Source organism: Protomyctophum parallelum (assembly GCF_964188405.1).
Source record: "Protomyctophum parallelum genome assembly, chromosome: 2".
NCBI lineage: Eukaryota > Metazoa > Chordata > Actinopteri > Myctophiformes > Myctophidae > Protomyctophum > Protomyctophum parallelum.
The window spans coordinates 21576739-21602496 of record NC_139699.1 but is presented as its reverse complement, the minus strand read 5'-3'; the positions used below and the strand labels follow the sequence as shown (position 1 = coordinate 21602496).

At 43.8% G+C, this 25758-nt stretch overlaps 1 protein-coding gene across 2 annotated transcripts in view; it reads right to left on the bottom strand.

Moving 5' to 3' along the window:
- The window catches only part of cgnl1 (cingulin-like 1), an 83140-nt gene that overhangs the window by 46750 nt on the left and 10632 nt on the right, over positions 1-25758 (bottom strand). For both annotated transcript variants that reach the window (XM_083759514.1, XM_083759515.1), the window contains exons 4-8: positions 21522-21636; positions 19520-19621; positions 16484-16632; positions 8859-9000; positions 7725-7937 (exon numbers count right to left, since the gene is read on the bottom strand). In XM_083759514.1, coding sequence (XP_083615640.1) covers positions 7725-7937; positions 8859-9000; positions 16484-16632; positions 19520-19621; positions 21522-21636 — 721 coding nt within the window. The remainder of the gene's footprint in view (positions 1-7724; positions 7938-8858; positions 9001-16483; positions 16633-19519; positions 19622-21521; positions 21637-25758) is intronic.

The window sequence follows — 25758 nt, the reverse complement described above, 5'->3', positions numbered from 1 at the left end:
TTAATTTTTTTCCCATAGACGTTTCAAAAAGTATTTATTTAAAGACAATTCTTTGTTTAGTGACACCTTTTCCGCTCTATGGTCATATAATTGGTCCTCACTAATGCTCATTACAAGAAGCACCATCTCTGTCTACTCACTCTTCTGTGTCTGGTTTGAGGACAGTTCAGAAACCTACCTATATTATAGAGCGTCGCAGTCCCGCCCCCTCGAGAGACCCAGAAAAGAGTTCCCCGTTCATTTTCCTCATAGACTTTTCAAAAAGTATTTATTTACAGACGTTTACACTGCGGACAAAGCCAACTTGAATTGAGACAAATCATGACAATAAACACAATGTTTTGGGCCAAACAAAGAATTAGAAAGTAGAAAAAACGGCAGGTTACATCACTTTTTTGTTGTTTTTATTCTTTGTAATTATTTGTTTGGTCCAAAATATTGTGTTTGTTGTCATGATTTGTCACAACTCGAGTTGGCTTTGTACAACCACTAAGACGCAAATCTGCTATTTTCGTCCTACACAAACATTAAATTCCCATTGACAATTAATTTACGTTATACGTGTCTGAGCACATCGACATGTTACGTCATCACGATGTATGACGATAAGAGCGCCCCTCACTTCACACGGGTGTGATTTATTTTTAATAAGGATATTATTTCATCATACATGTGAAAAGTGTCAAAAAAGTCACAAAAGTAAAGAAAATAGAACATCTCTATACAAGCTCACTTTCTTTTCTCCTTTTTTCTGTGACTGAAATATGCTGTGGGGGTCAAGGAGATGCAACCTGAAAGCTGTGGCTGAGAGAAACCATCAGGCATGTTACTCAAGAGTAGAGACAGACATACAACAGCAGGACACCCACCCCTCACCTCACACAGCAGAGACATATTTAACATTTTCAAATCCCTTCTTAAAAGGCACCTTTTTCCCCTGGCTTTTAACCTTTTAACCCCCTTCCCAGCAGTGTTGTTGTTGACGAAAAATGTTCGTCAACTATTACCGTTTCACACTGAGGAAAACTGCATAAAACAAATAATAATAAAAACTAAGCCATGATGACTGAAACTATTACTAAATAAGTAAATATACAGACAATTTCGGTGACGAAATGTTCGGAAGGGACTAGTGGACAAGAGATCCAGTATAAGTCATTTTACAGTTGGTTGCATGCTGGAAATAGCTCACATTGTGAGCTTGTAGATCGGCTATTTTCAGCAAGTTTAAAATCAGCCATTACAACGGCATCAATGCACTTTTACTCGACTAAAACTAGACTAACACTAAAGACATTCCTGGTGACTAAAATGTGACTAAAACTAAAAGGAAAACTATTCAAAAGACTATGACCTAAAACTAAAATTCGCTGCCAAAAACAACACTGATTCTGCCATCATGGGGTGTGTTGCTGAGCTTCTCTCTCTGGGGGTGCACACTGCAACACATTCTCCTCCTGACTGACTGACTGACTGACTGACCCAGAAAATTCCTGCTCCAACAAAACACTCTTCACTCTTCTACTCCTCGCCGCCGCGTCCCGCGTCGCAACATTTTTCACATTCCAAAGAGAGATCATCTCCCTTTTCAAGAACCAAAAGAAGTTCAGGTCCGTTTGGAGTATACGACCCCGAAATGTCAGCAAAATTGTACAGCGTCTCAGCTAAGATTTAATAAACGATTAAAATATGTTGTGTGTGCTTGCTTACTGCGCGCGCACGCACGCACGCACGCACGCACGCGTGCGAAAAGCAAGGCTTTTGTAAAACAAACTTTAGAACCCTTCATAGAATTCCAGACAATTTCCCAGTCAATGACGCCTAATTTATGCTTCATCTATAGCCGATCTACAAGTGCACAATGCTTCGCAAGCTTGCGGCTCAGCTATTTCAGCACATTGTCACTGTCTTAGGACCAAGTATAAATCAAGCTTTAAAGAGACAATGCACTCTTCAATTAAAAGACACAAAAAACGGGCCTCCCGGTCTTTTCAGAGGGAACGGAGGTGCATCCCCTTTCAAACGGCACACTGACCCAATTTATTGAGCCACGAAACAACCCAACCCCCGCCGCCATTATATTGTGTGAAACAAACTCATCATTCATTATCAACGGATGGCCACAATGACCCCTCCACTCTCTCGGAGCACAGAAAGCAGAGGGACACAACAAGACAAACAATCATTATCTTTAGCGATGACTTGAAACTAGCAATTAACTAGTTTACTAAATAGTTTGGGGGGCGCTCCGGGTTTCCAGCGTTCATTCCTGCTAAAAGGGACCAGACAAGATAAGATCTTAAGATCTTAAGTTACTCGATTCAGTATTTAGATATTTGATATTCATTTTAGCTGCCCCGGCTCCTTCCTATACAAAGCTGTACTGTATGGATCCTGGGCAGGGGCCCTATCCAGAGCCCGGGCAGAGGCCTTTTGTGGCGGTTCTGGACAACCGTGGGTCTGACCGACTCAAACAGCCGTAGTCAGCTTTGTGCAGAGTTTGAAAAACCCTCTGCTCTCAGGTGAAAATGAAAATGTGTGATGTCTCACTCTCATGCACGAGGACAACACAGCAGCAGCGTGAACTTCCCCTGGGAGTTGCAACAAAATAAAACAAGCCTAAGATAAATACAATCCTATAATGTCCACAAAACAGCAAACAATGGAGGCATATTGGAACACGTGTTTGCAGAGAATTACACGGGTAAACCCCCCTCGATGACATGATGATGCTCCCCTGAGGGAGTCAGGGAGACAGACGTTCCTCTTGTTCTGCAAAAGGAAATGTCCTCATACAGACACTCTGTGCGTGTGTGCGTGCGTGCGTGCGTGTGCGGACCCCCAGTCCACCCCCAAGCCTGAAGGAAAGTGAGCAACAAGGAACAACTTCCACTCGGGGAGAAAAACAGGAAGACGTGAGTCACACATCTACTAAAACACACAACAACACACAGCAACTGTCGTCCTGTTCCCTACAGAGACTAGATGCTATACATCATCTCTGTCGGTCAGAACCCGCTCATCTCCGTATTCTAACTTTTTGTGATTTTTCTTTCGTAAATTAATGCCCCTATACTTGATCATACTGCAGCGTCACGTGGAAGCATCAAATCTACAAGCTAGAAATGCGGTGAGAAGGGACATGATTTGAGCTCGTCAAATTCTGAAAAGTTTTGAACATATACCGGTACAGACGATATGTTGGGGCTGCAGCTATCAACTTTATAATCACCTACTTCCAGTTAGTCTGAATAACTACCCTCTCTCTCTCATAGAGATAAGTACTAGCACACTTCATTGGGTAAACATACTCTGCTGTGTTCCCATGATGAAAAGTGATGACTAGATAGATAAACTGTCACATAGCTGAGTCTTCTGTTTTCCTTTCTTGCATGCGTGTCCACTGGTTGGGCCGGCTGCTCAACTGTTTTAAAATAAAAGGCTTCATTGTGCCTGGCTGACACACATAGTAGCACACATTGGAAGTGGAACATAAGAGAGTCTTTTTGATACAGAGCCAGTCAACTAACAGTTCAGGAGAGCAGAGAAATGCTTAAACATGTAGCTAGGTGTAATGTTAGAGACCACAGAAGTGAACCTTTCAAGCCTGTTTTCTCAACTCGCTGATTCTCTACACGACAGTCACATTACTCTATAAGCCATATCTCCACAACTGGTGGGTCAAACTGAAAAACCAATATGTCAATTTGAAGCTATGATTCCCTGCTTTCACATGACATGGAGAAAGAAATGTGTCAACTTTGGTCACATATTATACCGAAAGTCAACGTCAGGTGGTATACAGTCTACTACAGTGTGTGCCTGTGCATATTATCTGTTGATTTGAAGCATGGAATTTTAAACTGTAGATATGAGACTGTGCTAAGGCATTGGTGGTATAGTGGTGAGCATAGCTTCCTTCCAAGTAGTTGGCCCCGGGTTCGATTCCCGCCCAACGCATTCCTTTTTTGTGGCCAGCCACCGTAGCTTAGTGGGCAGAGGAGCAGTGGTGTTTCCAGGAATAAGATTTTGGGCAGGCAAGATGTGTTAATTGTCGTCTCCCCGTGCACAATCGTAGCACTAAAGGTTTTCAAAGAGATATACCTGCCAGATGAGTAGGATACAAAGGCTGAAAGGCGTGCATTTACATTCCAATGGGTGATTGAGGGTCGCGCTCTACCGCAATGGCCAATCAGCTGTCCACTAATAGCTCTCAGGTCTTGTTTTTGTCCTCCCTTTTTTCTCATTGTATGGATTTTGGACAGGCAGAAAATGGATTTTGGACAGGCCTGCCCTCGCCTTATTGTAGATACACCTCTGCAGAGGAGGCCGTCTGACATTCTGCCCAGTAATAATAATAATAAATTGCATTTTTATAGCGCTTTTCCAAGTGCTCAAAGCGCTTTACAATGGTTCATTCATTCATACATTGGGAGGTGAAGCGGCGAACAGTCGACGCCAGCTTCCTCACTTCCCACATTCACACACCAATGGTGGCGAGCTCACACCGACTAACTCATTGGAGGCAATGTAGGGTTCAGTGTCTTGCCCAAGGACACTTCGACAGGAGGAGCCGGGATTCGAACCGACGACCCAGGGACCATTGGATTACCTGCTCTACCTCCTGAGCCACAGCCGCCCTAAGTAGATGTGTCAAAGTGTCCCTGAGCCACAGCCGCCCTAAGTAGATGTGTCAAAAACACTTAACCCAGCTCCAGCTCCAGTCCAGAACTCTAGTTAGATTTATGCGCACGATGATAAACAAAACATATAATATCAATACCAGCAAAGGTACAGATGGATGTTTTTTTTTTTTTTTTGGAATCTAAAGTTTCCGGCTGGGAAACATTTAGATTTCATTTTTAAATAAATAAAATCTGCCTAACGATAATGTCACTGGTAGTCGGAGTTTCCAAACAGTAGCCCTCCTCTGAGACACAGAGTGAGTAGAAAATATATATATAATAATAATATGAAGATGGGAAAGAAAATGGGTGATGTCGTCCTTTAAGACATTAAACAGATACATATAGTGTATAGGCTAATGACAGATGCTGAGAAGTGGAACAGGGTGTGTCATGTGGTCTTGTAGATCTACCAAAATTCAATGATCTAGCTGGATGGACGATTGAGCAATATATCTTGGCAACATGTGGTCCCAATTTGAGACTTATGATGCATGCCTCATCATACAAAATGTTTCTGACGAATTAAGCCACTTAAATGCTAAATATTTGCAGTTCAAGCATTTAGTTTTGGCTAACGACACCAAAAAAAGAAAAGACTAACTTAGGCATCATAGTGGTGTCAGATTCCAAGATACTCATCCACATACAGTACTGACAGGAGCTTGAAATAATGATGGGAGCTTGTACGGCAAAACAATATAAAAAGTTGAGTAGTTACAGGAATAAGGTATTTTCTCCTTGCTCCTCCCCATTGGTAAATGGTAAATGGTGCATTTATATAGCGCCTTTATCCAAGGCGCTTTACAGAGATTGTGCATTACATTCACCCATTCACACACACATTCATACACCGATGGCAGCGGAAACCATGCAAGGCACCAACTAGCACATCGGGAGCAATTAGGGGTTCAGTGTCTTGCTCAAGGACACTTCGACAGTAACTCTGGGGGAGCCGGGTTCGAACTGGCAACCTTATGGTTACCATCCAGGCACTCTACCCCTGAGCCACCGCCGCCCCATTAAACCCATTCCATTCATTGTCATCAGCAAAGGGCCGGCGGTGGCTCAGGGGTAGAGTGGCTGGATGGTAACCACAAGGTTGCCACTTGCCAGTTCGAACCCGGGCTCCCCAGAGTTAGTGTTGAAGTGTCCTTGAGCAAGACACTGAACCAATTGCTCCTGATGTGCTGGTTGGTGCCTTGCATGGTTTCCTCCGCCATCGGTGTATGAATGTGTGTGTGAATGGGTGAATGTAATGCACAAACTATGTAAAGGTGTGTGAATGTGTGTGTGAATGGGTGAATGTAATGTAATGTAATCTATGTAAAGCGGCTTGGATAAAGGCACTATATACATTTACATTTAGCAAGGACAAACATTTGAACGGCAGCATACATTGGCTTATCTTGCGTACATACATACCTACACCCAAAGACAAGTATGTGGCACAGACGTAAACAATTGCACTTCAAAGCAAAGGCGTTAAACTCCCATGCCAAACATGTGGCGAATGGACAGAACGCTGTTGTTATCGTTATCTCAGCTGCAGCCTTCTGCTTCCAGGGAAAGTTACTGGAACAGGCTGGTGGAGGGAACATAGCGTGGAAACCTTGGAGTTCCAAATGTAAGCTTTTTCTCTTTTTCCCCCGCAAATGAATATCCTACTCCATTGTACAAAAGTGGAACCATAAAGCTCAGAAGGGAGCTCATAGCGTGGCACAAATCAGCTATTTTAGATCAGAGCATTAGAACTCTTTGCTTCTGGAGGTGCCCTGGCAACGAAAGTTGGAGGTTCGAAGACGATCAGATACTGTCGTAGTTCCGACCATAAACGATGCCGACTCGCGATCCGGCGGCGTTACACCCATTACCCGCCGGGCAGCGGAAGGACAAGGGAAGAGAAGTGACAAAGAGGAGTCTTTGTTTCATCCAACCATCTATCTTCAACCGCTTATCCGTAGTCGGGTCGCGGGGGCAACAGCTCCACCAGAGTGCTCCAGACTTCCCTCTCCAGAGCAACATTAGTGACTTCCTCCTGGGGGATCCTGAGACGTTCCAAGGCAAGTGAATCGATGTGTTTCCTCCAACTGCGCCTTGGTCTTCGCCGGGGTCTCCTCCCAGTGGGACGTGCCTCGAGGACCTCCCTAGGGAGATGCCCGAGAGGCATCCTAACCAGATGCCCGAACCACCTAAGCTGGCTCCTTTCCAGGCGAAGGAGCAGCGGTTCTACTCAGAGTCTCTCTCGCGTGACTGAACTTCTCACCCTATCTCTAAGGGCCAATTCATACTCCTATTTTACTGCTGTTTCGGCGCTGTAGTGCCGAAATGATTTTGGCTCGTCAGAAATTTTCAGTAGCACCGAAGAGCCGACTTTAGGACGGTACCCGGCCCCCCGAACCCGAGTATGAATCAGCCCTAAGGGAGATGCCAGCCACCCGTCAAAGAAAACTCGGGGGGCACGGTGGCACAGTTGGTAGTGCTGTCGCCTCACAGCTAGAAGGTCCTGGGTTCGATTCCCGCTGGGGACGCTGTGGGCACTGGCGGCGTGTTCCGTCCTCCGTGTCATCAGTGCCCATACCCGAGGCGGGGGGTTGGTGAAAGGGCCTTTCTGTGTGGAGTTTGCATGTTCTCCCCGTGTCCCCTAGGGTAGATACCCTCACAAAAACATGCAGTAATCCTGGTCTCTAAAACTACCTCCCCCTGGCCAGCCGGGGCGCCTGATGGAGGGGAAAGGAACTGGTCGGAATAAGTCCAGCCGGGGAAATTCCCCTCTGTCAGGTGAAAAGAAGCAGCTTGGACTCCTCATGCATAGAAGGAAGCATGAGGTCAGTCCGCTGCCCCCCCAGGTTGGCAGAGGAAGTGTAGCGCCCAGGATTACATTAGATAATTGGCACTGGGTGAAAAGAAAACTGGGTTACAAAATCTTGGGATAAAAATGTAGGTTAAAAAAAAAAAAAAAACTAATTTCGGCCGCTTGTATTCGCAACCTTATTCTTTGGGTCAAGACCCACACTTTGTTGGTTTGTTTTCAGTTACCTGCTTGGCCTCCTCCAGAGCTGCGTGCAGCCGGCCCGTCTCCGTCTCGTACTGCTCCCGCAGCTTGTCCACCTCCTGGTCGTGCGTGGCCACCTCCTCCTTCAGCGCCCCCTTCAGGGCCGTCAGCTCCCTCTCGCGCCGCCTCAGCACCTCCTCCTGGTCCTCCTTGGCCATGAGCACCTCCTGCAGGTCTACCTTCATCTGGACCAGCTCCTATGGGGGGGGGGGGGGGGGGGGGGAGAGAGTACTGAATACTATAGAGAGATCTGGACCAGCTCCTATGGAGGGGGGGGGGGGGGAGAGAGTACTGAATACTATAGAGAGATCTGGACCAGCTCCTATGGAGGGGGGGGGGGGGGGGGGGAGAGTACTGAATACTATAGAGAGATCTGCACCAGCTCCTATGGAGGGGGGGGGGGGGGGGGGGGGAGAGTACTGAATACTATAGAGAGATCTGCACCAGCTCCTATGGAGGGGGGGGGGGGGGGAGAGTACTGAATACTATAGAGACATCTGCACCAGCTCCTATGGAGGGGGGGGGGGGAGAGTACTGAATACTATAGAGACATCTGCACCAGCTCCTATGGAGGGGGGGGGGGGAGAGTACTGAATACTATAGAGACATCTGCACCAGCTCCTACGAGCAGAGAGAGAGAGAGAGAGACTATAGGGGTCCCAGATTGATCCGGATAGTGGAGAAACCCCCGTTTAAAGACATTTTGGCCGATATCTTGTAAATTAATAATAAAAAAAGAATCACACCAGTGTGAGGGGCGCTCTTATCATCATACATCATCTCATGAACAACTGAATTCACGGTTCGCCGATTTGCTCGTCTACATATGACGTAAATCTTCCCTTCATTATCAACGGCATTTAATGTTTGTGTTGCCACAAATGTACGTCATATTTGGCGGACATTTAACCAAATTTCTCCTTTCATTGTCAATGGCAAATATGAGACGTGTGTGGGGCGGGCAAAAACTGTATATAGGAGGGGCTAGCGCCCCTCAAAAACGTATCAAAATCTTAAAATCTGTGAGGAGTTTGCATGTTCTCCCCATGTCCCCTATAGGGTAGGAACCCTCATAAAAAACCTGTGTAAAAAAATAAGAATGCTTGGAGCTTCTTTACCTCCATGATGGCCTCTTTCTCGCCGCTGTCACCGGCTGACTTCTTGGCCGCGTCCAGCTCGTCATGCATCTCCGACAGCTGGTCCTGCAGGTCCCTGATCTCTGTCTGGTACTGTTCCCTCTCCATCTTCACCTGGAAGAGCCTGGAGAAGAGAAGAGAAGAGCACACAACACAACACTCTGTCAGAAACCACCTGGAAGAGCCTGGAGAAGAGAAGAGAAGAGCACACAACACAACACTGTGTCAGAAACCACCTGGAAGAGCCTGGAGAAGAGAAGAGCACACAACACAACACTCTGTCAGAAACCACCTGGAAGAGCCTGTAGAAGAGAAGAGAAGAGCAACACAACACTACACTGTGTCAGAAACCACCTGGAAGAGCCTGGAGAAGAGAAGAGAAGAGCACACAACACTACACTCTGTCAGAAACCACCTGGAAGAGCCTGGAGAAGAGAAGAGAAGAGCAACACGACACAACACGACTAGATGCTTATACATCTTTCTTTGATATTTACATTAGACAATTAAAAATCAGATCTTTTCTCCCCGATTCCGATCTTTTGAAAATCATATGATCGGAGCCGATTTCCGATCACCCGATCCGATCAAGACAACCCTACTGGTGATGACACGTCAATGCTGTCAGTTACTGGGAAGTCGGATGTCAAGAACTTCCACAGAAAATGGAGTTTGAATTTCAAGGGAAAGTGAACTGGATTGACTGGTTGAGTCTATTAGGAGATTTATCTAAAGATAGCCTGATGAAGGCCGCATGGGCCCAAACGTTGCTGTTTCCCTATTAACGTTTTTTTCACTGCATTTGAAGACAGTGTGCGGGTGTTTGTTCTACGTCATTGTACAACAAATAGTGACAATAGCAGATCTACACATGCTCTACAACACGTCACATTGTGACACGTTGTGAGCTTTGTTGCTCTGGTATTTCCGTCCGGATTTCTTTTTAAATATTTATCAAACATCCAGTTAAATAAATGTAAGTGTAAATTATCAAATATATCAGACATTCCACATTTCCCCCCAATGGAAATGCATGCATTTCATTCAGTCTGACCAGAAGAGGACCATTCAAATTAACGTTCAGCACAGGAACCCCTTTTGGTGTTTTAAGCATTATGATATAGCTGTTGAAAAATAGCAGATCTACAAGCTCGTAGGAGTGCCGCGCTACGAGCTTGTAGGTCTGCCATTTTTGAAAAATCGTGAAAATGTGGCGCAAATCTTTGAATATATATTCTTTCAGAGCGAACGTTTTTATTTTATTTTTTTAATGTTTTTTCTTTTTCTTTTTTAATGTTTCATCCCACAATTTTGTAACCCATTTTTTCACCCAGTGTCAATTATCTAATGTAATCCTGGGCGCTACATTTCCTCTGCCAACCTGGGGCCAGTGGGGGGGCAGCGGACTGACCTCATGCTTCCTTCTATGCATGAGGAGTCCAAGCTGCTTCTTTTCACCTGACAGGGGAGAGTTTCCCCGGCCGGACGTAGCGCATGGAAGGAACACGGTCGTTTTTCCGACCAGTTCCTTTCCCTTCATCAGGCACCCCGGCTAGCCAGGGGGAGGTAGTTTAGAGACCAGGATTACGGCATGTTTTTTGTGAGGGTACGTACCCTAGGGGACACGGGGAGAACATGCAAATTCCACACAGAAGGGCCCTTTCGCCAACCTCACCCTGATGACGCGGAGGAGGAAACACTCCCCCAGTGCCCACAGAATCGAACCCAGGACCTTCTAGCTGTGAGGCGACAGCACTACCGACTGTGCCACCGTGACCCCAAAGCGAATGTTTTTAACTAACATATTTGCTTCTGGGGGGGGGGTCCCTGCCTGGAACAACATATTTTCAGATGGGGGGGTCCGTGACCAAATACAAAAAATTCTGGGGGTCCTTGACATGAAAAATTTTGAGCACCACTGACATAGAAACATAAGGTTTTTCTGAAAACTGTCATGTAGTAGAAGACATTTGTAGAATCTGCTTCTCAGGTCTAATCTATATCATCAAAAAGAAATCCAAGCCTGGTCATTACACAGTACAAGAACATTAATTACACAGTAAAAAAACCAACAACAACAACATGCGAACAAGGGTTCATGTGAGCACACGCACCCCTCCCACACACACCTGTGCTTTGTCAGACCAATTCTATTGGGTTCTATTAGAGTAATGTTAACACATAAACACATGCAAAACAGAAAAAGTGCAAAAATCACGGCACTCCATCTTTAACGCTTGCTCTGGCAATGTAAAACCTATCTTTTCTCATGCCAATATATATAGCTCCTTTGAATTGGATTCTCTGGACATCAGGCCAATACAACCAACCAATGAAAACCTGCCAGGCACTGACCAGGCACACTGTCTCCTGACCACAGCACGGAGAGGGGATTATTATCCACTGCATGGACCACAGATGTCAGTCTCCACTGGAGAGTGGAGACTGAACGTCCTTTAGTACCAGACAGAATGCTGTTTACCCGCTAATCTAGTTTCTTTGAAGCACTACATTGTTCTCTTTGCACTCTACTTACGGGACTATTTACACTGTCGTTTTGTTGACCAGAGTCATGCTTTACCCTTATTTCACACTCTGTCGCCGGATGAGAGTGTCTGCTAAATGAATGAGAGCGTCTGCTAAATGAATACATTGTGGAACTGTAGGACGCATTCGATTTTGCATGACACAAAACGTAGGCTGTCTTTTATTTTTGCCTGCAGTCTACAAAGCAGCTCCTTTTTTCTATTGATGTTGCGAGGCAACCAGATAATCACACACAATCACACTCCCTTTTATGATAACCTTTATTTATTTACTTTGGTTGACAGCTACATTTAAAACGATTAACAAGGCTAAACTAAACTAATGTCTAAAAACGGACAGGCAACGAGCAAAAAAGCTTCACTGGCATTGAAGTAGCACTTGAGAAACGCCTCCTCATACCATCTGACTACAACAACCTTCACACCGGCTAACTCCAGATAAAGTATTCAAGGTCACAATGACGTACCTAAGTAAGCTTTCCTTTCCAAGCGAAGCAATGTTTGCGTTTGGAGGACGAGGCCATCCATGATATATTATTTGCTTAATAATTATTGCCACTCAAAGTTCTTTTAAGACGTTCCATATGGTGGAAGTTAATTTGGGTGAGTTGTTTTGGCTGGGTGGACCCCTACAATAGCACGTTCTCATGATATGACTTATATGAATTATTGCAAAAACATTGGCAGTATAGATCATAATCACTGCTTCGTATGAACCTAAGGTTGAAACTAGATGGATCCAGATAAGGTTAACCCATTTAGACCTGAGGCTAATTCTACAAAATGCCTTCTAAATCATGACAGTTTTCTGAAAAACCTTTTCTATGTCAGTTGTTCTCAAACATTTTCATGTCAAGGACCCCCAAAAGAATATGTAATTGGCCACCGACCACCATATGTTGTTCCGGGACTCCCCCCCACCAAAGATTTGCAACATTTTGTGGTGCCACGCTATGAGCTTGTAGATCAATAGCTAAATTATAACATAATGCTTTAAAACACCAAAAGGGGTTCCCGCCCAGAATGGGCAGAATCTACTATATTACTGGGTGTATACTGTATATACAGTTACAATTGAACACATTGGGCCCAGCTATTCTCCCTGGTGTTGTTGAAATCTTTGCTATAGTTACTATAATTGCTATATTACAATGTCTGAGGAATCAGAACAAAGTAATTGTAGTCGTATGTGCACTTACACGTGCATAAGATGTAAAAAAAAAGAAAGAAAGCTTCGACCTTGGATAAAAGAAGGAACCAATGAAAACATCAATTAAAAAAAGTCTAGTTTTAAGTCGAAAGAAGCGAAAAAAGGAAGTCAACGAACATTTTTCGTCTTAGTTTTAGTCGACAAAATCAACACTGGTTTGAAATGCTCACAAACCAGTATCTGACATGTCATCTTAGGAAGACAAACTTCCTGGACGCCACCAACAACAACGTCACCGGACTGTGAACCCGCCAGACAGGAAAGCAGGACAGGAGAGGAAACACAGAGGAGAGCCAGAATGTGAACCCACAGGCATGTTGAGTACACCAAGGTTTTATATTAGAAATGTTGAGTATGGGTCCCCAGCATGTAGAAACTGATGTTATAAATGTTGAGTATGGGTCCCCATCATGTAGAAACTGATGTTATAAATGTTGAGTATGGGTCCCCAGCATGTAGAAACTGATGTTAGAAATGTTGAGTATGGGTCCCCAGCATGTATAAACTGATGTTATAAATGTTGAGTATGGGTCCCCAGCATGTAGAATCTGATGTTAGAAATGTTGAGTATGGGTCCCAGCATGTAGAAACTGATGTTATAAATGTTGAGTATGGGTCCCCATCATGTAGAAACTGATGTTATAAATGTTGAGTATGGGTCCCCAGCATGTATAATCTGATGTTAGAATAGAAATGTTGAGTATGGGTCCCCAGCTTGTAGAAACTGATGTTATAAATGTTGAGTATGGGTCCCCAGCTTGTAGAAACTGATGTTATAAATGTTGAGTATGGGTCCCCAGCTTGTAGAAACTGATGTTATAAATGTTGAGTATGGGTCCCCAGCTTGTAGAAACTGATGTTATAAATGTTGAGTATGGGTCCCCATCATGTAGAAACTGATGTTATAAATGTTGAGTATGGGTCCCCAGCTTGTAGAAACTGATGTTAGAAATGTTGAGTATGGGTCCCCAGCTTGTAGAAACTGATGTTATAAATGTTGAGTATGGGTCCCCAGCTTGTAGAAACTGATGTTATAAATGTTGAGTATGGGTCCCCAGCTTGTAGAAACTGATGTTATAAATGTTGAGTATGGGTCCCCAGCTTGTAGAAACTGATGTTATAAATGTTGAGTATGGGTCCCCAGCTTGTAGAAACTGATGTTATAAATGTTGAGTATGGGTCCCCAGCTTGTAGAAACTGATGTTATAAATGTTGAGTATGGGTCCCCAGCTTGTAGAAACTGATGTTATAAATGTTGAGTATGGGTCCCCAGCTTGTAGAAACTGATGTTATAAATGTTGAGTATGGGTCCCCAGCTTGTAGAAACTGATGTTATAAATGTTGAGTATGGGTCCCCAGCTTGTAGAAACTGATGTTATAAATGTTGAGTATGGGTCCCCATCATGTAGAAACTGATGTTATAAATGTTGAGTATGGGTCCCCAGCTTGTAGAAACTGATGTTAGAAATGTTGAGTATGGGTCCCCAGCTTGTAGAAACTGATGTTATAAATGTTGAGTATGGGTCCCCAGCTTGTAGAAACTGATGTTATAAATGTTGAGTATGGGTCCCCAGCTTGTAGAAACTGATGTTATAAATGTTGAGTATGGGTCCCCAGCTTGTAGAAACTGATGTTATAAATGTTGAGTATGGGTCCCCAGCTTGTAGAAACTGATGTTATAAATGTTGAGTATGGGTCCCCAGCTTGTAGAAACTGATGTTATAAATGTTGAGTATGGGTCCCCAGCTTGTAGAAACTGATGTTATAAATGTTGAGTATGGGTCCCCAGCTTGTAGAAACTGATGTTATAAATGTTGAGTATGGGTCCCCAGCTTGTAGAAACTGCCGGATGCTAACTTGCATATCTCTGCTGTCGGGAGGAAACCTCATAACTCCAAAATGTTCATTTTTCAGGAAATGAAAAATATACATTTTTCAGGAAATAAAGAAAACCTTATGTTTTAAAAACAAAGCAATACTGCCTCATCAAAGTTGGTGTTGTGACTTTATATATTGTCAATTACTTCCATGAGAGGGAGAGAGGTGGTGGAGTTAGTTGCTTTAGCAGACAGTTTGAGGGTCCAATGGAGTTAAGAGGTTTTGTCCACTTTTTACTACTTTCCATTGGTTCAATATTTTCGAAACAACACACAGACTCCAAAAAATGGAGTGATGAGGTTTCCTCCCGACAGCAGCGAATGATTATGTTAAGCAATTTTAATAATTGGCAAAATATGTGACCAAACCAATAAAAACCTGTATAAGGCAAAAAGAAATAAAATCTGTTAGTAGCATGTGACGTGATAAACTAGGGGGTTTTCATAATTCTGAATACATTCCAAGCATTAGTTTTGCACTAAAAAACATTCGTTGGGCTAAAATCATTATATCCGTCATCACAAATGTGATGAGGTCAGCACATTTGGGCTGTGGGCCTGGCTATGGACGTTTTTAGCCCAAGGAGTCTTTTGTGTGCAAAACTAATGCCTGGAATTCAGCATCATGAAAACCCCATAGTTTGACACGTCACATGCTACTTAAAGAATGATGATTTTGCCATATAGGCCTATATGTTTTTTATGGTATGGTCACATATTATGGCAATTGTGAAAATTGCTCAACATATGCAAGTTAGCATCCGGCAGTTTCTATACATGCTGGGGACCCATACTCAACATTCCTAACATAAAACCTTGGTGTTCTCAACATGTCCGGGTTCACAATGGGGCTCTATGGGCTGGCAAGTAGACTACATGGCATTCTCTGCTAAAATAAGCCACCTTTGAGCGAAAATAGGCTGACTAGATTTGTCTATTTTCTGCAATAATTAAATAAAAATTGTGTAGGGGGGGGGGGGGGGGGGGCATGGACCTCTGGGGGATCCCCTGGTCAACAAAGTCTATCGTTGCTGTCGGGAGGAAACCACCTCCTTTTATGAGGTTTTACATTTTCTTTTGCATAAATAATAGCACTTAGTGCATTAATAAGTGTTAGTAAAACACCTTTTACGTCTGTGTTTGGTTGAAAAGTAGTAAGTAGTACTTCAGACAAAACCTCTTAACTCCGTTGGACCCTCAAACTGTCTGCTAAAGCAGCTAAGTTGCATGATTCAATATTTAGATATTTGATATTCATTTGAGCAGACACGCCACATTAGACTCATTGATAACACATGCTTCTGGTAACTGATATTGTCCTTCAAGGTTCAAAGTTCAAGGTTCAACTTGACTGTCAAAGGCATGTGCGCTAAAAAAAACCCAACAAAGCAGCTACAGTCTCAAGAGTTAAGAAGTTAAAAACAAATATGAACTGTGTTAAAAACTAAGCTGCATAAAGTAAATCTAATAAAAAAATGCACCACGCCTCTTTACGTACGTCTGTAATCCACGTAACTCGAGAACTGTTCGCTCGCCCCACCACAGGGAGTGCAGTGGCCCTGGCCTTGAGTCAGTGAGATACACCGTTGTACAAACTCTGACACTTAGGAGAAAATAATTACCTGCACAGAATGTATTGACAGTCAGGAAGTAGCTCATAACATGTCGACTCTACGGTGGATTTTTAGGAAATAAAAAACTTCACAGATTGAAAGAGGATAATTCAAACTTTCCGTACAGCTGCAATGTTGGTGATTTTGATAGCGCCCCTCAAAAAAACTATAGTTCTTAAAAGTATGTTCTTGAAATTGTACAGTCAACTTTCCAGATACAGTACTGAGCCTCAGAATGAGATATAAAAGCAAAAGCAGGGGGATTACCGCACGCTCACACGCTCACAGACACAGACACACACACAGATCACTGCTCTTTAGTTAAGCCATCGTTGAGAGCAGGTAGGTTCCATTCACTTACTCTTCGAGTGTGGTCTGCAGCTCAGCTTCTGTTTTGGACAGCTTGTCCCTGAGTCGAGAGCAGTCCTCCTCACTCCTCCTCAGCTGCTGCTCCAGGTCCTTCACCTCGGTCGTCATCTTCCCCTGGGTCTCCCGGAGACCCTTCTGCTTCTGGAATACACAGTGAACCAAGGTCAAGATCGTGAACATTTGTGACCATTTCTGACCGAGGCTAAGCCATTGGTTTTTTTTGTCTCCGACCAGGCCGAAGGCATGGGAAGAGAGTATGTTTTGCACGCCGTCCGTGTGCGAGTGTGTCCGTCCGTCCGTCTGTGAACAGCTAATCTCCAGCACTGTTAACCCAGTCAATGCCAAACTTTGCACACACACTCCCTCGATGCCAGCGATGAACCTCTGCCCCAAATTTTCCCGAACGGCCTGTTGTAGCGCCACCAGGAGGCCGACTTTTGAAAAACACATTATTTGATATTACTCCTCCAGATTTTGTCCAAAAATCCCGCAAATTGTTACACATTATCTCTATAGTCATGTGTTCAAGACGGATCTGTCCGATATTGCATATTCCATCCTAATTGGCTAACATTGGCTTTCAAAGTTTACAGGATTGGCCCGTTTTGAACAAAAAGTCACAAATCATGAACGCAGCGTGGAATTTACGTGAACTCCTAGTACTAGGCTGAGGATTATATCCCACCCTTTTCACATTGGCCTGTTATAGCGCCACCAACAGGTGGACTTTTGCATAACACATTTTTTGAACAAAATGCCTCAAATCATCCAATTGCCATCCAAGGCGTAAGAAGAAATGGCACCCTTTTCACATTTTTAGCCACCAGTTTTTAATCGACGAACACTAGCAATGTAGCTTGCTCGTTAGCTCCTCAAAGTTGTTCCACCTGTGTAATCTCAGCAGCGCATTGAAGTGGGCATAGGGCAAAAGCAGAAGCAGAACGTCCGTGAACGTTTTGCTTAACAATGATCAGTTGTTCAGTGCTGTTTAACTTTGGCAATATGTGATACTAGAGCCTAGAGAACATGCTAATATGGCTGCTAAATAAGAACGTTTTCCCATATCAGCTAGCGTGTGTGTGTGTGTGTGTGTGTGTGCGTGCGTGTGCGTGTGCGTGTGTGTGTGTGTGTGTGTGTGTGTGTGTGTGTGCGTGCCCACACAGACCGTGTAGGACAGTGGTTCTCATAGTGGGAGTTCCAGCTAAATTATAGATAGTTAGGAAGTAAACCAAGTGGACCATAAAGGGTCTGTAACAGAGTGCAAAAATGGAACCAAATAGACTCTCAAAATTTACATTGATTTTACAATAGAAATAAAAAATATAAATAAATTGGGGTCCCAGAGATAGAAATGGAAAGAAAGACAGTCAGCTATACACGGTCAACATTACAGATTACAGTATCAAGTACTTGTATCAAGTACAAGGAATGGCAATGAAATCAAATTGTATAAAAAAGGAGGTAAAATATTAATTTTGAAGGAGTATTAATTTTTATTGTCTTTATTGTTACAGTAGTTACAACATGCCTACAATGACGTGAAGCATTTTTTTAAAGGTAATTGCAAAAAGGTGCCATAATCCGATTAATCGATTAATCGTTTAAATAATCGCCCGATGAATCCCGACGATTATGAAAATCCATAATCATGTCTTTTGCCATAATCGGGTAGCTTTACAACAAAGATGTATTCGGCTATTCGGTATTCGGTTTTCAGCCAACTGTTTCCTATATTCGGTATTCGGTTTCGGCCAAGAATTTCCCTTTCGGTGCATCCCTAATATTGGTTGTTCAGTTTGACCCACCAGTTTTGGAGATATGGCTTATAGAATAATGTCTTGCAGAACATAGCGAGTTGAGAAAACAGGCTTGAAAGGTTCACTTCTGTGGTCTCTAACATTATCATCTTATCATCTCACAGGCCTGTGCTATTAACCCATTTTTTTAATAAATACAAAAAAATCAGTTTTTCTCCTCCCCTGAAAAGTTAGTCTTGCCGCCATGACTGTCTCTGTAATAAAAAGACACATTTGAACATGATGATTCATTGTCACACAAAACAATTGCGATTATAATGATTGAATGGTGTTTTCTTTTGTCATTGATGGAACACTGGAATATAATATGAATAAAAATGACATTTTCTTTTAACTAGGCTTTGATTGCACAGGGCAAATACATGCAGTGTAGGCGAGTTTATACAGCATTAGTCTTTCTCTCAGCATTCCTGTGAGTTAATCATGTATGTTCCTCCATACTGAGCAATTAGCATCAATGGATTCCATTCCTCTTAGAAAAAGGATGGAAGCAAAGGATATTCTTCTTTAAAAAAAAGTGCTAATCTAAATCATGCCAGATCAGACAGGGTGATTTATAATTGGTCACATGGCGGATCTCGCACAACTGACAAAAGCTGATGTACAAGCTCACAACGCATTGCAGCGTAATGTGTTATGAGCTTGTAGATCAAACATTTGTGGTGCAGTACACATTGCACATAAGGTACTGTAAGTATAGTACATCAGGCTTTAGACAGTGTCACATGTACTGTATCAGAGGGGCCGTGCAGCACGTAACGTACTGTAAGTATAGTACATCAGGCTTTAGACAGTGTCACATGTACTGTATCAGAGGGGCCGTGCAGTGAAGTGCAGCATCAGGGACGTGCACACAGACATCAAAGGGGGCTTCAGCCACCGCCCTTTTACTCGTCTGTAAAACAACTGCCCTCTCCAGACCCACGAATGCAGCGTTTGTTTACTACATGGTGAAAGAAATGCAAATGCCACTCCTTTCCTTCCAAGCCATGCCGGAAGGCAGCATTCAGGATAATTTATCCCCCCCCCCCCCCCCCCCCCCCCCCAATGTCTCCTGAACTAGAACACAGAATTGTGTTGAACAAATTTGTTTAGAAATCCATCCAGTGCGACGCGTTGCAATTTTTGTCCAAAAGTGCCCTCTTACGGGATTTCATCCCGTACCTCTCTAACACTCTCTATATGGTTTGAGGTCATGGGGTTGTTATTACCGTGGCGTGTTCCTCCAGTTGTTTCCTCATCTGTGAGACCGTCTCCTCCAGCTCAGCTTTCTGCTCCTGCAAGGCTTTGGTCTGGACGGCCATGTCAGGAGACTGGGAGAGAGAAAACACAGAATATGTTTTGGAACGCATTAGTGATCCATTGATTTAAAAAAAATCGAATTAAAGTAAAATATTTCATAAACACAAAACATATTGCGGGAAAACGTGTGGAGTAGCCTACTGGCTGGCTGCGTGCACAAGAACCCTGGTACTGATTGGTCCAGCAGTTTGCAAGATTAGCTCCGGGCACGCACGCACAGTGTCCTGTGTTCAACAACAGCACAGTGTCCTGTGTTCAACAACAGCACAGTGTCCTGTGTTCAACAACAGCACAGTGTCCTGTGTTCAACAGCACAGTGTCCTGTGTTCAACAGCACAGTGTCCTGTGTTCAACAACAGCACAGTGTCCTGTGTTCAACGACAGCACAGTGTCCTGTGTTCAACAGCACAGTGGCCTGTGTTCAACAGCACAGTGTCCTGTGTTCAACAACAGCACAGTGTCCTGTGTTCAACGACAGCACAGTGTCCTGTGTTCAACAACAGCACAGTGTCCTGTGTTCAACGACAGCACAGTGTCCTGTGTTCAACAACAGCACAGTGTCCTGTGTTCAACAACACAGTGTCCTGTGTTCAACAACAGCACAGTGTCATGTGTTCAACAATAGCACAGTGTCCTGTGTTCAACAACAGCACAGTGTCCTGTGTTCAACAACAGCACAGTGTCCTGTGTTCAACAACAGCACAGTGTCCTGTGTTCAACGACAGCACAGTGTCCTGTGTTCAACAACAGCACAGTGTCCTGTGTTCAACGACAGCACAGTGTCCTGTGTTCAACAACAGCACAGTGTCCTGTGTTCAACAACAGCACAGTGTCCTGTGTTCAACAACACAGTGTCCTGTGTTCAACAACAGCACAGTGTCCTGTGTTCAACAACAACAGCACAGTGTCCTGTGTTCAACAACAACACAGTGTCCTGTGTTCAACAACAGCACAGTGTCCTGTGTTCAACAACACAGTGTCCTGTGTTCAACAGCACAGTGTCCTGTGTTCAACAACACAGTGTCCTGTGTTCAACAACAGCACAGTGTCCTGTGTTCAACAACACAGTGTCCTGTGTTCAACAACAGCACAGTGTCCTGTGTTCAACAGCACAGTGTCCTGTGTTCAACAACAGCACAGTGTCCTGTGTTCAACAACAGCACAGTGTCCTGTGTTCAACAACAGCACAGTGTCCTGTGTTCAACAACACCACAGTGTCCTGTGTTCAACAACAGCAGTGTCCTGTGTTCAACAGCACAGTGTCCTGTGTTCAACAACAGCACAGTGTCCTGTGTTCAACAACAGCAGTGTCCTGTGTTCAACAACAGCACAGTGTCCTGTGTTCAACAACAGCACAGTGTCCTGTGTTCAACGACAGCACAGTGTCCTGTGTTCAACAACAGCACAGTGTCCTGTGTTCAACAACAGCACAGTGTCCTGTGTTCAACGACAGCACAGTGTCCTGTGTTCAACAACAGCACAGTGTCCTGTGTTCAACAACAGCACAGTGTCCTGTGTTCAACAACAGCACAGTGTCCTGTGTTCAACAAGACAGTGTCCTGTGTTCAACAACAGCACAGTGTCCTGTGTTCAACAACAGCACAGTGTCCTGTGTTCAACAACAGCACAGTGTCCTGTGTTCAACAACAGCACAGTGTCCTGTGTTCAACAACAGCACAGTGTTCTGTGTTCAACAACAGCACAGTGTCCTGTGTTCAACAACAGCACAGTGTCCTGTGTTCAACAACAGCACAGTGTCCTGTGTTCAACAACAGCACAGTGTCCTGTGTTCAACAACAGCACAGTGTCCTGTGTTCAACAACAGCACAGTGTCCTGTGTTCAACAACACAGTGTCCTGTGTTCAACAACAGCACAGTTTCCTGTGTTCAACAACAGCACAGTGTCCTCACATGGTTGTCTCCCTGAAGGCTCCCCGTCGTCGTCGTTGCCCGCGACTTCAGCGTCTGGATCTTCTCAAAGACCAGGTTGACCTTTCGTTTGGTGCTGTCGTCGTTATCGCCGCTCCTGCGCACACACACACACACACACACACACACACACACACACACACACACACACACGACGGGCAAACACACATGTTAACACACACACACACACAATGCTAATGGAGGGTTACAGAGTGGGCTCAAACATATGGGGGGGGATCATAGACTAATCCCTATACTAGGTGCTCAGGGGGGGGGTTGTTTCCCCAAGCCTCTATACGTCAGGACGGGTCAGGATGGATAACGCTTGCTTTGATGTGTCACTTCACAAGTTCACAGTACAGGGCCTCATTACATCCATCTATTAACTATGTTGGGGCACATGTTGGGGGGAAAGAGGGGACTCGAGACAGAGCCGTTTCACCAGCTGACAGTGTTGATTTTGTCGACTAAAACCAAGACGAAAAATGTTCGTCGACTACCTTTTTGTCACTGACGAAAACTAAATGGAAACTAAATGAAAACTAAGCTATGATGACTACAAATATATTGACAATTTCGTCAAGAAACTAGACTAAAATGTTAGGGAGGGACTAGTGGATAAGAGATCCAGTATAAGTCATTACACAAGGTTGCATAGCCGATCTACAAGCTCACAACGCGTCGTGCTGAGCCTGTAGAATGGCTATTTTCAGCACGTGTATAAACAGTCATTACACAGCATCAAGGCCAGACAAAATACATTTTAGTCGACTAAATCAACTGCAGATTATACAAACCCATTGTAACTTCAAACTCCATTTTAACCATGATAGATTCATCGAAAACATCCGTCCTTTTTTCTGGTGACTGATATTGTCCTTCTAATACGTGAGGGGCTGTGCATTTTCATTTACTGTTCTTAATTATGTTTAATAATTAGTTTTCGTCTCCTCCAGCCTCCTCCTGAAGAAGGTTATTTTCCAAAATAATTAATAATATAATAATAATATCTAAATACTGAATCAAGCAACTTAAAAACTGCCGGGGGTGTTCACATAAGCCTCAGTAGACAATAAAATTACCCAAAGTTTTTTTTAAGTGAAATATCCCTTAAATATACAGCAAGTGGTTGAACCCATGAGTAGACATTGTATATCTGTGACTGCCAGACACCAATCAGAGGTCAAGTAGGGTCACCAATAGTTGATTTCCGGTGTAAAAAACTATTCTAGAAAAGCAGTCTGACCCTGATGCGCTTACATTTAACCACTTTAAACCCTGCACTTAAGAGTTGAACGGAGCCCCTCAGGGCTCTGTACTCGACGTGCTCCTTTTCCCCCTCCTCTGCACCACAATGTCTTTGAAGAAAATAGCCGGCCTACAATATCTCAACGGACCGCAAGCTTGTATAGATCTCCTATTTCCACTGAGACCCCTTTTCCACCGGTTGGTTCCCAATGGGAACCGGTTCAGTTCTTTGTGGTTCTTAGTCCATGAGCCAGAGCTCCAAGATTGGAACGTTAATTATGAATGTGTGCAAATATATACTATATATACTATATTAGATTGTTATCACCATGGAACTTCCCCAGTTGATTACTTACACCATAGGTTTTCAACAGGTGGTCCGTGGACCACTGGTGGTCCGTGAAGGTATTGCATGTGGTCCCTGGCCATGCATTTAGTATGTTTTTTATCGACCACTAGTTGGGAAACGAACTAGTTCATTAAGTGACCTGGTGATATGATGACATCAATGTCAGTTACTGGGAAGTCGGATGTCAAGAACTTCCACAGAAAGGGAGTTTGAATTTCAATGGAAAGTGAACCGGATTGACTGGTTGAGTCTATTAGGAAATATGTGCCCATATAATCATGCAATCGCATGTGTCTGCTATCTATGAGTTTAATATGGAAGGTTAAGAGAACAGAGTAAGGGCAACGATCGGAAAAGAATAGCTCCGGACGACTAGCATATGCCAGTTAAATTACTGACTGTTAAGGGCTTGATTTAATTTTATATTAATTTTAATATCCCCTCACCCAACTCAACAGTGGTCCCCAGGTTGATTATTAGTCAGGGTGGTGGTCCCTGGTTCATAATCAGTTGAAAACCCCTGACTTACAAGAAGACAATGATTTATTGTATTACAAATTTAGTTATCATAAATTAATTTACTTATATGATCCTATAGACAATTTATAATAGGTATAGTTTTGCCCACTCAAGTCATACTTAACGTTCCAATCTCGGAGCTCAGGCTCATGGACTAAGAACCAAAAAGAACTGAACCGGTTACCGGTGGAAAAGGGGTCTGAATGCTCATTGCTCACCCCAGCCAGAATAGACATCATGTTCAAATGAGATGTTGTTTGGTCTCGTATACAGTGGACGGTGCATTCTTTTCTTTTTATTATACAAGAGGGAAAGGGAAGACTTATGGGGCGACACAGCAACCATTGACAGTATATTATTGCAATGAATTCCAATGCTGACACAGAAAGCCAAACCCCTCCTTTTAGCTTCCCCACTTCCAGATGACTTTCATTAAAAACGTCCATATAACCCCCGCCGGCCCGGCCGGGCCTGCGAACCGTTTGTCCGCCAGGCCAGAGGGAGCGGCGCCCGCGGCTCCGCTTGAGTCGCGCTGCGTCGCTGCTTTCCATCTGTTTCCTTTCCTTTTGTCCTGTGACTCCTGACCCCGGGTCACCCGACACACCCAGAGAAATGCTCTTCCTGCCCCTCTCTTCCCCTCTCTGACTAAGCTCACAGCTCATTTATGGAATGCAGAAGCAAGTGGGTTGGTTCCCAAACCCTTTTTTCTGGATCACTAGTAGGGCCCGCCTGGAAAGTCTTGGAGGCGGTTGTGCCATGGTGGCCCACCTGTCTGGCCCATTAAACCAGTGGGTTTTCAACCAGTTTAATTTCAAGGCCCATTATTTATTCAGCTTTTGAGCCACGCGGACCACTATTTGTGACCAGATTTGACTGAGAGACTGCCATAGCGCAACTACCAGAGGAGAAAGCCCTTCCTTTTTTTATGAGTTAATATCACAGGCAGACTCTTCACATACTAGAGCATGTCTGAAATAAGTGTCAGAGCTGAACTCGACATGTAAATAATATGAAATACATGCTTAAACACGTAGCTAGGTGTAATGTTAGAGACCACAGAAGTGAACCTTTCAAGCCCGTTTTCTCAACTCACTGTTTTCTGCAAGACATTACTCTTGCTGCCATATCTCCACAACTGGTGGGTCAAACTGAACAACCAATATCTCTATTTGAACCTATGAAATGCCATGCTTTTGGCAAACGTTTATCAAAATAACAATTATTCTACATTCTCTAATTGTGTAGACTTCTTGTAATTGAAGTAATGCAGATATTTTAATAATGTAACTCTTGAGAGCATAAAAATAAACCAAATGGACCCGTATGGGTCCATTTGGTTTAATTTCACGCTGTCAAGAGATAAAAACTTATAAGGGTCCATTTGGTTTGCAACTCTCCCATCATTTAGCTGGGGACCACCTGGAACCCCCTCCTCAAGGACCACTGGTTGAAAACCACTGCACTAGACTGTCAAATGGTGATGACTGAGTGGGCCTACTGAGCACAATCCAACAAAGCCTGAACTGCAATCGATTTGTGTTCCAAGTTTGGATCAGTGGAAATAACTATCGTAGTATACTTTTTAAGTTTGTAGTTTACGTTTATTATTTTTTATATTAATGTTATACTATCAATATCAAATGTGTTCCTTTGCAAATTATTTGGGGGGCCTACTTGCAATATCCTCACGGCCCACAGGTTGGGAATCGCTGTACCATGTTGGAGGTGCGACAAAGAAAGCAGGAAGACCATTCTTCTGTATGAAATAATGCATGTCGCTGCGGTCTCCATACATTGAGATTTTTTGTAAATTAACGCCCTACTGGAGCACACTGCAGGGTCACGCGAAAGTAACAGATCCACAATCTCGAAACGTACCTCGAAGCGATGCGTTTTGAGCTTGTAGATCTGATATATTTGAATCCTGAAAAGTAACCATTTTTTGGACTAGTGTATAACTCTCAAGACTCTCAAGAAAAACGTGCAAAATGAAAGTCATCCGATACGGCCGCCAGTCAAAGCTTTGATACGTCTATTAGTCTTGAGTATGCGGTTTGGAAGCCTCACCTTTCATTATCTAGTTGCTCGACCGGATACACGGCG